The following is a 15,942-nucleotide window of genomic DNA, read 5'->3' as shown; positions in this document are numbered from 1 at the left end:
GGGAACCTTGGCCCGAGGGGGGCTGGGACAGGGGTGAGGATAGTCCCAGGGGCGCTCAGGCCCCCAAGCGCGGCCTGGGTCTTGGGGAGGAGGCAGGGAGCGGAGTCTGCGGACACTTGCTGGACCTCCTGGAGCCTTATTTTTTGGTCGGTCGTGGGTCTTGAACTCAGGGCCTGGGCGCTGTCCCTCAACTCTTCAGCTCAAGGCAAGTGCTCTACCCCTTGAGCCACAGCGCCACTTCCAGGTTTCTGGTGGTTTATTGGAGATAAGAGTCTCACAGACTTTCCTGCCCGGGCTGGCTTTGACCCACGATCCTCAGATCTCAGCCTCCTGAGTAGCTAGGATGACAGGCGTGAGCCACTAGCACCTGGCTAGAGTGGCATTTCTGTCAGGGAGAAAAGCGAATGGCAAAGAGGGGTCCATGTCCCACCCTGCAGCTGGGGTTGGGGGGAGGGAGGGGGAGGGAGGGGGAGGGGGATGAAGGGATCAGGACATAGGAGCCAGCCTAGGCTTAGCTCCACCCATATCCACCTCTGTCCCACCTCCGTCCCCAAATCCAGGGGACAGGGCCCCAGACCTCCCAAGTAGCACCTCAGGGGTGGCCAGCCACCACTTCCTGCACACACACACACACACACACACACACACACTCATGCACACGCACGAACAGCCCACTTCCTGGCGTCTGCACTCAGCAATGACAGCCCTCTGGTTGGCTGGAGGTGAACTTGAGCAAGGTACTATCTGCTTCTGTGTTTTTCCTTCTTGATGGGGGTCCTGGCCCTGGAACAGAGAGCATAGCCAGCCAAGCAGATGTAGCGAGAAGCTCTGTGGCAATCCACAGAGCGTGGGTGATTTGAATCCAGGGCTGGCTCCCGGCTGAGCCTGCCATAGACCACGAGCACAAGGTACAGCGTCCGCCACAGCCGGGCGCATCCAGCACTTCTGCCCAATTTGCTTTCAAGTCTGGGCTGGATTTATTTATTTTTTTCATATCTTTTGCTTTCCTTCAAATATAAGTAGGGGGCTGGGAAGGTGGCTCAGTGGCTCAGTGCTTGCCTCGCTTGCATGAAGCCCTGGGTTTGATTCCTCAGTACCACATACACAGAAAAAGCTGAAAGTGGTGCTGTGGCTCAAGTGGTAGAGTGCTAGCCTTGAGCACAGAGAAGCTCGGGCGGGGACAGCGCCCAGGCCCTGAGTTCAAGCCCCAGGACCTACAAATAAATAAATAAAATATAGAAGAAATTGAACAATACAATCAACCTACCAGTCACTGATGGCTCACGCCTGTCATCCTAGCTACTCAGGAGGCTGAGATCTGAGGATCACGGTTCAAAGCCAGCCCAGACAGGAAAGATGATGAGACTCTGATCTCCAATGAACCACCAAAAAAGCCCAAAGTGGAGTTGTGGCTCAAGTGGCAGAGTGCCAGCCTTGAGTGAAAAAGCTCAGGGACAGTGCCCACGCCATGAAGTCTCAGCATTGGTATACACACACACACACACACACACACACACACACACACACACACACACACACACACACACACGGGGTTGGACTCAGGGCTTGGGCACTGTCCCTGAGCTTCTTTTTGTTCAGGGCTAGCACTCTACCACTTGAGCCACAGCACCACTTCTGGCTTTTTCTGTGGACGTGGTACTGAGGAATCGAACCCAGGACTTCATGCATGCTAGGCAAGCACTCTACCACTAAGCCACCTTCCCAGCCCCACAGGTTTTTGGTTTTTTTGCTATTTATTACATATGGTTTTACCTAAGAACAAAATAATAATTATGATAATAATGATAAATTTACAGATAGAAACAATTTCAGAACTGGAACTGTAAATCAGCTGCGCGCATTCTGCTGCCCAGCCGAGCCGCGGCTCCCCCCCCCCCCCCCCCCCCCGTGGGCCCTGACGGCCGTGGGCCCTGGCGGCCGTGGGCGGTGGCGGCCGTGGGCGGTGGCGGCCGTGGGCCCTGGCGGCCGTGGGCGGTGGCGGCCGTGGGCGGTGGCGGCCGTGGGCCCTGGCGGCCGTGGGCGGTGGTAGCCGTGGGCCCTGGCGGCCGTGGGCCCTGGCGGCCGCGGGCGGTGGCGGCCGTGGGCGGTGGCGGCCGTGGGCCCTGGCGGCCGCGGGCGGTGGCGGCCGCGGGCGGTGGCGGCCGTGGGCCCTGGCGGCCGTGGGCGGTGGCGGCCGTGGGCGGTGGCGGCCGTGGGCGGTGGCGGCCGTGGGCCCTGGCTCCCATGGGCCCTGGCGGCCATGGGTCCTGGCGGCCGCGGGCGGTGGCTCCCTTGGGCCCTGGCTCCCATGGGCCCTGGCGGCCGCGGGTCCTGACGGCTGTGGGCGGTGGCGGTGAAGCCCCTGAGCGACATGCCAAGTGCCCCCGTCCTTCCTTTGTGGAACTCAGCTCCACAAAAAAAAGAAAAAGAAATTACTAGCAAGACAAATGTGCGCGTGTGGGACCCCTCTCCTCCCCTCTGCCTGGGGCCGGACAGTTGTGGCCACACTCCCCATCTGTTTTGTTTTTTTTTTTTGGTCGGTCGTGGGGCTTGAACTCTGGGCCTGGGCTCTGTCCCTCAGCTCTTCAGCTCAAGGCCAGCGCTCCACCACTTGAGCCACAGCACCATTTCTGGTTTTCTGGTGGTTTATTGGAGATAGGAGTCTCACGGAGTTTCCTGCCCGGGCTGGCTTTGAACCGCGATCCTCCGATCTCAGCCTCCTGGGTAGCTAGGATGACAGGCGTGAGCCACCGACACCCGGCTTCCTCATCGTATGAACTGAACTCCCGCTCGGCTGGATCCTCTTTGCTCTCAATGTTATTTTCTGCTTGTGAGAGGAGAGAGTTTGGGGTGACTGAAAGGCCAGTATGAGGGGGCGTGTGCCGCGCGTGAGGCTGTATTGGGAGTGGGCGGGAGCGGGTCATCTGCCCTCTCCATTTCACATGGAGGCTGGGGGGGGGGGGCAGCCCGGTCACACAGCCTGGGAGGAGACAGCAGGCTGGTGTCTGGGCTGGCTCACCCGCCGCACAGGCAGCTGGGGAGTGGGGTTCACGTCACCCCCACAGCACAGTGGGGTGTGGAGAAGTCCGGTGCTGGAGGAGGGTCTGCCAGCCCCACTGGGCTCACCAGCTGGGAGAAGTGGGGACCGGCAGCCCCCAGAGCTGGGAGCCCCGAGCCTCACCCTTACTGAGCCTGCCCAGGGCACACGCGGCCTGGGATGGAGGGGCTGCCGGGAGCCCCGCCCCGCGTGTCTGCATGCGGGACTCGTCTGTGCATGGCCACCGTGGCTCAGGGGGAGGGAGGGATGCAGCACCCGTGACTGTGTTTGTGTTTAACTGTCCACGTGTGTGGATCCCAGCACCGCCGGGGCGTCAGGGAGGTCCTGTCTGCATACACGCACAGGTGTGTCACCCGCCAGCCCTCTTGAGCCAGCCTGTGAGCCGTGTGAGGCATCCTGTGCCCTGGCTTCCAGCTCCGCCCTTCCGCTCTCCAGGCTCTTTGCAGTCCTGGGACAGGTGCCTTTTCTTTTCTGCCAATCCTGGGGCTTGCACTCTGGGCCTGGACGCTGTCCCTGAGCACCGTTTTGCTCAAGGCTAGCGCTCTACCACTTTGAGCCACAATGCCATTCCAGCTTTTTCTGTGATTAATTGGAGATGAGTCTCCCAGACTTTCCTGGCTTTGAACCCTGATCCTGGAATCTCAGCCTCCTGAGTAGCTAGGATTACAGGCAGGAGCCTCCGGTGCCTGGCTCAAAAGGTGCCTTTTCTACAGAGATGAGACACTGGCTTAATGTGACAAGAACACAGTGCTCTGCCACCAGATACATTTCTATCTAAAGGCGGGTCTCAGTTCTCCATTTTATGGCACTATAATGGAATGCCTGAGGCTGGCTCCTTTCTAGGAGAACTTTTTCCTAGACACTTTGGAACTGCTAAGTCTAAATCAGGGTGCTACCTACAGCCGGGGCCAGGTCGCCACCTCCAGGATGGTGGGTGTCACTGTGCCCTCCAAAAGGGCCGACTGTGCCCTCACAAGGTGGAAGGGCAGAAAGGATGATCGCTGGTTCCCAGAAACCCTTCTGTGAGCTGGAGCTCCTGTCACCCAGCCACAACTCCCCAGAGTCCCCACCCCCCAGTGCCACCGCACAGAGGAGTCAGGCTCAACAACGAGAGACCCTGGGGAACATGGGGTTCTTAATGCCCACCAGGGCATTAAAATGGACCTAACTTCCAGCCTGGGCACGGGGGTGGGGGGAAGGAAGCCTGGCGGGCAGATGAGGGAAAGCAGGTGCAGCACCCTGTCTGACCTTGGCCAAGCCCTGGGCTCTTCTTGAGCCTCAGTTTCCCCAGCTGTGGAATGGGGAAATCGACTTCAGATCGCTATGAGGTTCTTAAGATGTTTGAGCCAGGCCTCCCCTGGGATGGAGTCCAGTGGCCCGGATGGTGACCGCAGCGCCCGCCACACCGGGTGGTGGCCCCGAGAGGTGGCATGAAACACCGCTGTTCTCTGCCTCGCCCTGCCCGTATTGATCGTGCCATGCATGCGGTACACAGCTGATCCCTTTCCGCAAAGGGCTGGCTGGCTTTCCTTTCCAAGGGCGACACTAGAAAGCCATGTGGCTTTTATTGCCGGCAGGAATGTCACAGGCCTTCCTCCTCCACCACATGAAATGGAGCCGTAATCTGCAGCCGTGTAAGGCCAGAGCTGCTCTCTGCGGAGCCCCGGACTCTGAGATTCATTAAGGCCTCACAAGGACTGACAGTCATTAGGAACTTTTAAGGGAGGGTGGAAAATCCCTAATGGGACCAGCCGGTCTCAGGAGCTGCCGGGTGGGCTAGGGGAGAGGAGGGCTTCCCAGGAATGAAGGTTCCAAGCTGCATCCCTGGGAGGGGGCGGCAGGGAGGGGCTCAGGCTCTGTCCCGGCCTCAGCCGAGACTTTGAGTGAGACCCTTCCTTCCCCAGGCCTTGGTTCTGCTATTTGACGGGCAAGGATTTGGGGCTGGGATCTCAGAGGCTTTTAGAGGGTCACTGTAAAGTGCTAAATCCTTCCTACCACACCAGTGCTCACACACATGCGTGTGCTGGTCCTAGGGCTTGAACTCAGGGCCTGGGCACTGTCCCTGAACTATTTTGCTCAAGGCCAGTGCTCTTCCACTTGAGTCACAACTCCACTTCTGGCTTTTTGGTGGTTTATTGGGGACTTTCCCAACCCAGGTTAGCTTTGAACTTGTGATTCTCAGTTCTCAGCCTCCTGAGCAGCCAGGATCGCAGGTGTGAGCCACCAGCACCCAGTGTGGCCACAATTCTTGTGCCAAGTCTAGTTTGGGTCCATGGCTGTAACTTCAAGCATCTGGTCTGGTCCATGAGAACAGAATGGGATGCTGTGGAATCTGTCTGCGCTCGGGCTGGGCGGCCTGCCTGGGATCTCAGCAAGATCCTTTACTTCTCCTGCTTCTATTTTTGTCACTTGGAAAATGGGGGAAGATCATTATAGCTGCTCGTTAAGCATGCTGAAGACCAGTGTACAAAGACTCAGGAGCCTTTTTGTTGTTGTTTTTTGTCAGTCGTGGGGTTTGAACTCTGGGCCTGGCGCTGTCCTTGAGCTCTTCAGCTCAAGGCCAGCGCTCTACCACTTGAGCCACAGCACCCCTTCTGGTTTTCTGGTGGTTTATTGGAGATAGGAGTCTCATGGTCTCTCCTGCCCGGGCTGGCTTTGAACCACGATCCTCAGATCTCAGCCTCCTGAGTAGCTAGGATGACAGCCACCAGTGCCAAGCCAGAGGAGCTTTTTCTGTCCATCCCTGCCAAAGCCAAAGCCCCATCAGGTCCTGGGTAAGAACTTGAACTCCTCTTTGCTAGAAGTCTGGGGCTCCAGCTTCCCAGGACCCTCTCCCCACTGGAGCCTCTCCCTCTCCCCCCCCCCAATCCACGGCTGCCTGGTGGGAGGCGTGGGTCCTCCCCCCCCCCCCCCCCGTGCTCAGATGGACTTGTCTGTGTTGGGGTGTTGGAGAGGAAGCTCTTCCCTCCTAGAGCCAGAGTTTCCCCCTCCACGAAATGAAGCAAATAAAAGAATGAAGCCCCCGTGCGCCCAGGCACCATGAGGTTGAGCCACGCGGGGAGAAAAGCTCCCCGCACACACGGCAGCCAACACACTTCCAGGGCAATTATCAGTCAGACCAGGAATCGAAGTCACAGGCGACCCAGTCATTCCCTGAGGGAATGGACTCCATTTATAGATGACAGGAGGGAGGAGCGGGGGATGGGGGGACGGGGGGGGGGGGAGGGGGAGAAGACCCCCCTTGGGGCCCAGGCTACTGATGGAGCCCACATGCTTGCTGGGGTCTCCCTCCCTCCTCCTCCTCCCTTCCCGTCCCTGCACTCCCCAGAGACTGGCCTAATGTGGGGCAGGAATGGGGAGGGGGCTTGCTAGTGTTCCCCCCCCCCCAAAAGCAGAACGGCCTGCGTGTGCTAGAAGGGCCTGTGGGCCCCTGCCCAAGGGTGCAGGAAACCCTGCCTGGTGTCCCCCAGGGAGCTGGCTAGTGCTGAGAGAGGGACATCGAGGCCCAGAGGGAGAGAGGGTGGAATGGCCGGTCCCCTAAGCACTGGATGTTGGGGTGACACCAGCTGCGGGGAGAACTCAGGACTATGGTCTTGCTGCTCCCAGCTAGGGGCCCGCCCTGCCTTGTGGCCCTGGGCTAGGCAGTGCCCCCCCCCCCAGGCCAGTCCTTAAGCTGAGGGATCCAGAGATCTGCTCTCACTGGTGGCTCTGAGGATCCAAGGTGGTAGACCCCAGCCCAGAACCGGGAAGGTTGGCCAGCCCCTCCTGCCCAACTCCCAAGACATCCCAGAGATGTCGCCTGGCCACCAGCGAAGCATCCCTTCCACTGCGCTGACCGCTCTTTGCCCACCACCACCACCTGGCTGCGGGGAGAGCTTGGTGCCTCATGGCCGTGGGGTGCCCTGCTCCCCACATCTGGAAGTCTTGCAGGCTTTTTTGTTGTTGTTGTTGGTCATGGAGCTTGAACTCTGGGCCTGAGCGCTGTCCCTCAGCTCTTCAGCTCTACCACTTGAGCTACAGCACCACTTCCAGTTTTCTAGTGGTTTTATTGGAGATAGGAGTCTCATGGTCTTTCCTGCCCGGGCTGGCTTTGAACCGCGATCCTCAGATCTCAGTCTCCTGAGTAGCTAGGATTACAGGCGTGAGCCACCGGCGCCCGGTGCCTTTGCTTAGCGGCTCCAAAGCCTGGCACATGCCCTAAAACTCTAGGCTACTGTCTCCCCAGTGTGCTCACCCCATGTGTGGGGCCAAATGGGGTGCCAGGCTCAGGTGAAAGCCACACAGACAGTCACTGGCACTGCTGATAGATGTACCCCAGCCCCCAAGCTCCCTTGGACCCACTCTGTCCTCCACCAAGTTTGACCCTTCAACACACACACACACACGCACTCTGTAGTTCAAAATACACCTGTACACACACACACACACACACAACACTCCAGAGAGGCCGCCTGCCGGGAAGGAGGGCCCAGAGCCAGATTCTCCACAGAGGGGGTTCCCTCTCAAAGGTCCTTCCTTCTCCACTTAAATGTGACCATTTTTCATGACTCGGTCTCTCAGTTTACATGTGCATGCACAGGTTCGTCATAGAACTGTATTTTCTGTCTAGTGTAAGTCACCGTCTGCGAACGTTCATGTCTAAAATCACTTTGCCAAGACCATGTCATTTACTTTTCTTGCACAGCAAATGACTGACGGCATTGCAGGTAGACTGGAGCTCTGCCTCCCTCCCCTCCCTTCCCCCTCCCCTCCCCTGCCCTTCTCTTCCATCCTCCCTACTGTAAAATCCACAGTTAGATACAATCTCCACTGTCAGACTAGGAAAGCCACCCATCCCTGGAACTCCCAGGGGCTCCCTGGAACTCCCAGGGGCTCCCAGGAAGGCAAGTTCCACCTTGGATCCCTCTGGAGCGAGTATGGGGATCAGGCTGGTTCTAGAAGAGTCTCCTGGGTGGGGAGGGAGGAAACAGAGTCCTGTGGAGGGGGAGTGGAGGGGGAGTGGAGGGGGAGTGGAGGGGGAGGGCCCTGCCTCTGAACCAGCCCAGTGGCATCCTATCAAAGTGTCTGCTTGTATGGGTGAGGGAGGGGGATGAGGGTCTGAGAGCCTCTGGGACTCCTGGGGGGGGGGGGAACACATCTGCAAGGAACACTGGGGTCAATCTACCTGAAGGCAAGTCCTGGGCTGCCCTTATCACCCCAGGCAGCGCCCAGGTGAGCCAAGAGGGGCCAGCATGAACTTGGCTCTGATGGGAGAACTGGACATCTGGCAGAGACTCACAGGGCTTGGGGGGGGGGGGGGACAGGAAACAGGCCAAAGAGCTGGTAGACAAGAGGTGACAGCACACACACACACACACACACACACACACACACACACACACACATCTTTTTGGTTTTTTGCAATAACAGCGGCACTGACCTGCCAGTGAGGTTTGTACTTGCCAGGCCAGCACTAAGGACCTGGCCCACAAACCTGCCTTGGGCAGCGCTGCAGATGGGGGGCCCCCAGCTCACAGCCTGGATGGGGGCTCCCCAGCAGGCAGAGGAGCCAGCTGTCCTTGCCTCAGTTACTCCTGGCTTAGAAGCTCTGGACCAAGCTAGTGAGGAGAATGCCTCCAAGGAGAGGAGACAGCAGTTGTTTCCAAGCTGGGAGGGGAAAGCGTATGGCCTGGCGCTCAGGATAACTCTCCTCTGTCACTGCAATGGACAAAAAGAGTAGCGCAGCCAGCCCTGGGCTGTCAGTCCCCGAGCGGGAGGAAGCTGGTTAGGTGTTGGTCAGAACTGTGAATGAAATTCTGTGCCTCCCATCCTGCAAAAGAGTAGGGGAGTGGAAAAAAAATTATTTCTTCTTTCTCTTCTCCTTCCACTTCTTCCTCCTCTAATATGGGGCTTGAACTCAGGGCCTGGTTGCTTCCTAAGCTTTTTTTTTTGCTCAAAGCTAATGCTCTGCCGCTTGAGCCACAGATCCACTTCTGGCTTTTTTGGTGACTGGCTGAAGACAAGAGTGTCACTGGTTTTCCTGCCCAGGCTGGCTTCGAACCGTGATCCTCAGGTCTCAGCCTCCTGAGTAGCTGGGATCACAGGCGGGGAGGGGGTCCTGCGGGCCAGGCCGCACCGAGGGCGCGGAACCCTCGCGCAGCCCGTGCGGAAAGGCCGCGCTTCCCGCGCCGGGCCCGGGTGCCCGCAGCTGCCGCGCATCTGTGCGCTGGGCCGGGCCGCGCGGCGGCTCCACGGGCAGAGCGCGGGCGCCCACCAGCGGCGGCTCCCGGCGCTGCCGCCGCCCCGGGGCGGCCCGGTGGCCCCGCGACCTCCGCGCGGGGGACCCAGCGCCCGCCACCCGCTCCCCAGCTCGGGGCGCCCGGGATCAGCGCGCGCGTTTCCCGGGGCTGGAGTGGCGCGGGGCGGGAGCCAGGCGCGGAGCCCCGCTGTCCGGAGCCCCGTTTGTGCACCTGGCGAGGGGCGGGAAGGGCGACCGCTGGGAGATCGGCGGTCCCCGGTTCCTCCGCTGCGGAGGGCAGCACGGCGGCCCGGAGGGCCCCCCCCCCAGCAGGGGACTTTTCCCGGGAAGCTCCCGACGTGGGAAGCGCCAAGGCCCGGGTACCGCGGTTTCCTCGCTCCGCGGCCCCGGGGCCAGCGCTTCCGAGGGCGCGGGCTGCCCCCACGAGGGACGGCGCGCGGGGGGGACAGCCCGGGAAGGGGCCCTGGCCAACGGGGTGGCCCGAGGGGCTGGCACGAGGCCCGAGAACCAGGCACCAGGCGCTTTTCTCTGGGTGGTCGAGGCCGGACTCGAACCCGCCCCCCGCGTTGTGCGGCCCGGGCTCGATTTCGTTGGGCGAAGACGCCGCTCGCCACGGGCCGGGCCCAGGTCCGAGGCGGGACGTGGGCTCGATCTCGCCGCCCGGCCGTCCGCCCCCCACGGTCTCACCGCACGTTTTGTTCCGGGGGGCGGGGGGATCGGTCCTCGTGCACCTGTCCGATGTGGGAGGCATCGAAAACTCAGCCGAATGCCCCGAGCGCCCGGGAACTCGCGGGCCTTCGTTCCTCGCCGTCCTGGGAGCCCGTGCGGGGCGACAGCTCCGAGCTCCGAGCTCGGCCGCGGCGGCTCCTCACCGGGCCGAGGACAGGGGCGAGGAAAAGGTGGATCCCGCCGCGGGGGTGAGCGCCAGGCGTCCCCACCCGGCCGGACCGCGGAGCAAAGGCCCCGGGGCCCAGGGAAGAGCTGTCCGGGCGCGTGCGCATGGCGCGACGGGCCTGCGGGGTCCGCTTTCCGCCCACAGCGAGGGAGCCGACCCTCCCGTGGGGGGCGGTGACCCTTCGCGGTGCCCCGCCGCGGGAAGCACGCGCGCTGCAGGCCCCACCGCGTTTTCCCCCGGTGCCACGGCCCGCGCCCCCGACCCCGCAAGAAGAACGACGCCCCGAGGCCTGCACGATCCGGAAAGCGGCTTTACACCGAGGGGAGCGGACGGGGTGTTCGGGCCCAGCCGCCCGCGGTGCTCCGGCCCGGGCACGGGGGGCCACGGAGGCCGGGGGCGCAGCCGTGCGGGGCCGGAGCCGTGCGGGGCCAGGAGCCGCCCGGGCGGACGGCCGGGCACGTGGAGCCCCCTGTGCGGCGGAGGCTCGTGGATCAGAACAGACTGTGGGGCCGAGGGGGAGAGGAACTTCTGGGGGGGCGGTGACCCCGGCTTCGGGGGCCCCCCTCACCAGGCGCCCAGCTGAGGGTGCCGGCGTCACCGGCCTGAAGGGAAGCCGGGTCGCGGCCAGCCGGGCGGGGAAGGCGGGACGGCGGGCTCGCGCTCGGGGTCTTCCCGCCGGCCGCGGCTGCTCGCAACCTGCAACTCTCGGGGGCCGCGGCGGCCGCGCGGGGGGACCCCGCGACCCGGGCGTCCTCGGCGGGGCGGGCCGGGCCGGGCCGGGGCGGGGCCTTCCGCCCCTCCTCCCCGCCGCGCGCGGCCCTCGCGGGCCCCGTTCCGCCCCGGCCGGCGCCGCGCGGTGCCCGCGACGGGGGCTCCGATTGGCTGCGCCCCGCGTCGCTCGGGCGGCCCCGCCCCGCGGGCCCCGGGGTACTAACCCCGCGCGGGCCGCCGCGGCCCCGCCACTTGATTCTCTAGGATTTGGCCTGGGGCGGCGGCGGCGGTGGCGGCGGCCGGGGGCTGCGGGACGGGGGGCGGCGGCGGCGGTGGCGGCTCAGCCCGCGCGGGCCCCGCCGCGGCCTAGACAGCGGGACGCCGCACTCGGGCCGTGCGCCCGGGATGCGGGGCTAGCGAGGGGGTGGGGGCGGCGCGCGGCCGTCCATCCGTCTGGGCACCGGGACCTCGCGGCCCCGCCGGCCCCCTCGCGGGGAGGGGGGGGGTCCCCGGGCACCGTCCCCCCCCTCCCCGGCCCCCGGCCCCCTGCTCTCGCGCCCGCCGGTCCGCTTTCCCGCTCCCCGCGGCTAGCGGCGACCCCCGGGGGCGCCCACGCCCGCCGCCGCCGCCGCCCGCGCCCTGACGGCCGCTGTTATGCGTATTCCCGTAGACCCGAGCACCAGCCGCCGCTTCACTCCCCCCTCCACGGCCTTCCCCTGCGGCGGCGGCGGCGGCGGCGGCAAGATGGGCGACGGCGGCGGCGCCCTGAGCGCGCAGGCGGCCGTGGGGCCCGGCCGCGCCCGGCCCGAGGTGCGCTCGATGGTGGACGTGCTGGCGGACCACGCGGGCGAGCTCGTGCGCACCGACAGCCCCAACTTCCTCTGCTCCGTGCTGCCCTCCCACTGGCGCTGCAACAAGACGCTGCCGGTCGCCTTCAAGGTGCGTGTGGGGGGGACGGGAGGGGGAGGACACGGGGGGCCCAGGTCCGGGGGGTCCCGCAAGCTGCGGGGGGGCCCTCCCGCGGTGGGTGTGTGCCTTCCTCCCCGGCAGGACCGGCCGAGGGAGCCGCACGCCGGGCACGGGGACGGGGCGACCTGCTGGGCATGCATCCTGAGCCCAGCACTTTTGGGGTTCGCCCTCACCCCCCACCTCCGAGCCTCCTGGCCTCGGTGGGGCCCTGACGCAGACGCGGAAACGGGAGTCCGGGGCGAGGGGCGCCCCGCGCGCCCCTGCTGCAGCCCCGTGGGCAGCGGGTGTGGGGGGGTCCCCGAGGCCGGGCCCGGCACCCCTCCTCCGGCACTGCCGCCCTCGCTTCCTGCTCATGCCCTCCGCGTCGGAAGCCGGGGCGCTCTGCATCCCGAATGGCGGCCGAGATTGGGGGTGCTCCACCCCGGGCACCCCCCACCGTCTTTCCCACCTCTTTCTCCAGGCCAGGGAGTAGTCGAGTGCTTTACTGTCTTTTTTTTTTTTCTTTAAAGAAGAGAAAAGCGGGGGGGCAGCGAGATGAAACGAAAACGCCTCGGTTTTCCCCGAAATCTCGCAGCTGCCGCGAGCCAGGGCCGGGCAGGAAGGGCCGGCGGTGGGGGGAGCGCGGGGCCCGGGGCGGCCGGGGGAGCGCGGGGCCGGGGGAGCGCGGGGCCCGGGGCGGCCGGGGGAGAGCGGGCCCGGGGCGGCCGGGGGAGCGCGGGGCCGGGGGAGCGCGGGGCCGGGGGGAGCGCGGGGCCGGGGGAGCGCGGGGCCCGGGGCGGCCGGGGGAGCGCGGGGCCGGGGGAGCGCGGGGCCCGGGGCGGCCGGGGGAGAGCGGGGCCGGGGAAGCGCGGGGCCGGGGGAGCGCGGGGCCCGGGGCGGCCGGGAGCGCGGGGGCCCGGGGCGGCCGGCGGAGCGCGGAGCCGGGGGAGCGCGGGGCCGGGGGCGGCCGGGGAAGCGCGGGGCCGGGGGAGCGCGGGGGCCCGGGGCGGCTGGGGGAGAGCGGGCCCGGGGCGGCCGGGCCGCAGCCGGAGCCGTCCTCGCTCCCGCTCCCACTAAAACGACCGCAGATCGGAAGAAGGGAGAAAAAAATATATAAGAAGAGCAGGAGAGGCTCTTTGAGGTCTCCGGGGTGACATCTTAAAATAATCTCCCGGGGAGGAGCCGGGAGAGGCCCCGCGTGACCGCGATCGGCAGATCGGGGTTTTACTGTCACTCGGAGCTTAAAAGGGATCTTTGAAATTAGAAGAAGACAGGATGTTGACAGGAAATCTGGCCTTTTTAATCAGACCCCGAACATGCTCTCCTTGAAATTTTTACCATCTGGGCCCCCAGTCGGCACGCGGCGTTGGCAGCGGCAGCCACGTTCGGATGACTGGGGGACTCTGGTTTGGGTCGCGTCTGCTTGCTTTATTTTCGCTGGCTGTTTTGTTTTCCTTTTCAAAAGGGTGCAGGGGGGGGGGGTGATCCTCCACCGGGGAGAAGGGGTCTGGCCAGGAAGGGCGTCTCCACCCATCAGGCAGTTCCCGAGTTCGCATCTACCACCTATACCAGCCACCCCCCTCCTGCATGGAGGTTTCGGCTCTCAAAACAACGGATTTGCGTTGTGCTTTTTTCTCTGCTTAACGAATTCAGACCCGGTAGCGGCCAAAAGACTGAGCCCGGGCCATGCCACAGGACACACTCCATTCTCGAAAGAGCCACTGTGTGAACTGAGTGCCAGGAGCCCCTCCTGCCGTTATTATTGTTGGTGATGTGCTTTTGACTTGGAAACCTGGCTGCTAGGAGCCGTGGTCTTGCTTGTTCTTTTGCCCCAGCCAGAAGAGGACAGGAACGAATGGTGTCCCCCTTTGGGGTGACCGGCTCCCCCTCAGTTGTCACTGCTTAGGTTTAGTTCAGTTAATAGAGAAGGGTGATTTCTTGGGACCCGGGTTAACGGATTGATCTAGGATGGGAGCCGGGAAGGCAGCGACGACACGGTCTTGCTTTCTGTATACTTCTTGCGGGAAAGCCCTTTATTGTCTCCTCGAATCCCTGCACCGGAGAAATCCGCAGTGCGCCTGGGACCTAAGGGAGCTGCCCGCCCCGCCCCTCGTCCCCCTGGCCTGTGCCTTTCTAAGCAGTGGCTCCGGCTCTGCATCCTCAGGTGGTGGCGCTGGGGGATGTACCCGACGGGACCGTGGTGACGGTGATGGCCGGCAACGACGAGAACTACTCGGCTGAACTGCGCAACGCCTCCGCTGTCATGAAGAACCAGGTAGCCAGATTCAACGACCTGCGCTTTGTGGGCCGCAGCGGGCGAGGTGAGCGAGCGGAAGGGCGGTCTCACCCCCTAATGGGCTGGCCCAGGGCCCGGCGGGGCCCAGGAAACTGAGAGAGACTTGGGGGTCTCCACGGAAGCCCCCAGAAACAGCTCCTATGTCGGGCTGTTGGGGTGTTGCAGACCCCTGCGAGGATGGAGGGTCATGGTAGCTCCTCAGACTCCCCAAATTTGGAGTCTTACTGCCTCCGAAAGCCTCCCTGAGGCTCTCTTTTTACAAAGCGCCTTTGGTCTCACCAAAGATGCTCCGAGAGGGTTTGAAGAGAAAGGGTGGCACACTGTAGGACATTGAATGTCAGCGAGCTCAGCTTCAAGACCACCTCTTGCCCGGAGGGTGGCTCCCCAGCCTGGCGCACATACTGAGGCAGTGGCCCGAGGGCAGGGTCCCCAGCCACACCCCGGGGCTGTGGAGCAGGAGGCTGCTGCTCCCGAGAGCCATCCTCACTCACATCCTGGGCGGAGGAGCCCGGGAAACCCTGCCCGGTGAAGTGGAGACACTTGTGAGTTGCTGGCCCTTTAAGACCTTCACATCCAAAAGACACACACACACAAAACATACACACACACAGCCCCTTGGGTTAGAAAAGGAGCTAAAGCTCCCGGCTCAGACTCCAGAGCTGCTGGGGCAGAATTGTGCTTTTCATCACCAATAAACACAGTTCCAGCCCCTGCTCACGAACGGGCATCTGGGCACCATTTTGTCCTCCAGCCCTTCAGTGTATACATACAAATGTCAAACATATTTTGACTTTTCAGCATTAATTAAAACCAGGGCATTATTTGCATGTAATAACTGTTTACTTGTTACTTTTTATGAAACTGAAATAGTTTACATTCTTTCAAACATTTCCTGTTCCTGTTGGCTCCCTTCCCCACGCGCAGCTTTCTTTCAAACGTTGCCCATAACTGGTTGCAGGTTGATGGATGGAAAATGTTTGCTTTTATGAATTAAGCTTTCATTGCTGCTCCTAATTAGTCTCCAAGCTCCTTTTGTCATCCCCAATCTCTCAAGTCCTTTGCAACTTAATCCCTGGCCCTGAGTGGAGAGTTACTGGTGTGGGTTGGTGGCAGGCTGACAACACTAGCCCAGGTTTCGGGGAGGGCGGGAACCGGCAGAAAGTGGGCGGGGCCCTGGAGCCCCAGCAAGGCATGGGGAACCTGGGGCTTTCCTCTCCCTCCTCCCAGCTGCACTCCTCCCTGGTGACTTAGAGAAACAGCCAAGCCAGGTGGTGAGCCCCATTCCGCGGGACAGGATCTCACAATGTAGCCAGGCTGGCCTCACACTGGAGATCCTCCTGCCTCAGCACCTTGTGTGTCCGGAATACAAGCATGCACTACCCCGCCTGGCACAAATGATTTCTTAGTGGTTTGCGGATGCACAGCCCTGTGTAAGCCTGTAGAGCCCACAGGGAGGAAGATAGGTTTTTCAGAGTATCTTGGACTGCACATTCTTGGAGCTTGCAAAGCTGAAGCTGGGGTTGCAGTTCTGGGGGATGCAGGAAGCTAAGTCTTTATTATAAACGCATATGCCTGGGGACCACGGTCAGACCTGGCTCAGAGGCTCTTGGTCATTCAGAGTCCAGCACCATCTGGCCTACTTGTTGTTGAATGGCATTGGAAGGAAAATCATTTAACCAACTTTGTGCCTCTACTTCCTGGTCCTCTGGAATAGAGTCGTGGTAAAGGTGCTGCCTCTTGAGACGTGGGGAAGATTAAGGAAAGAGATTCAGTTTGCATATTCTCGGGGCTGGGTA

At 62.7% G+C, this 15,942-nt stretch overlaps 1 protein-coding gene across 1 annotated transcript in view; it reads left to right on the top strand.

Annotated features, from left to right (window-relative positions):
• Positions 1-15,942, top strand: part of Runx3 (RUNX family transcription factor 3) — a 46,895-nt gene that overhangs the window by 12,508 nt on the left and 18,445 nt on the right. Inside the window, exons 2-3 of the mRNA XM_042688717.1 lie at positions 11,573-11,841; positions 14,015-14,171. Coding sequence (XP_042544651.1) covers positions 11,573-11,841; positions 14,015-14,171 — 426 coding nt within the window. The remainder of the gene's footprint in view (positions 1-11,572; positions 11,842-14,014; positions 14,172-15,942) is intronic.

Source organism: Dipodomys spectabilis, unplaced genomic scaffold (genome assembly GCF_019054845.1).
Source record: "Dipodomys spectabilis isolate Male_0828 unplaced genomic scaffold, ASM1905484v1 ptg000118l, whole genome shotgun sequence".
NCBI classification, from domain to species: Eukaryota; Metazoa; Chordata; class Mammalia; order Rodentia; family Heteromyidae; genus Dipodomys; species Dipodomys spectabilis.
This window is presented reverse-complemented; position numbering and strand designations above follow the sequence as displayed.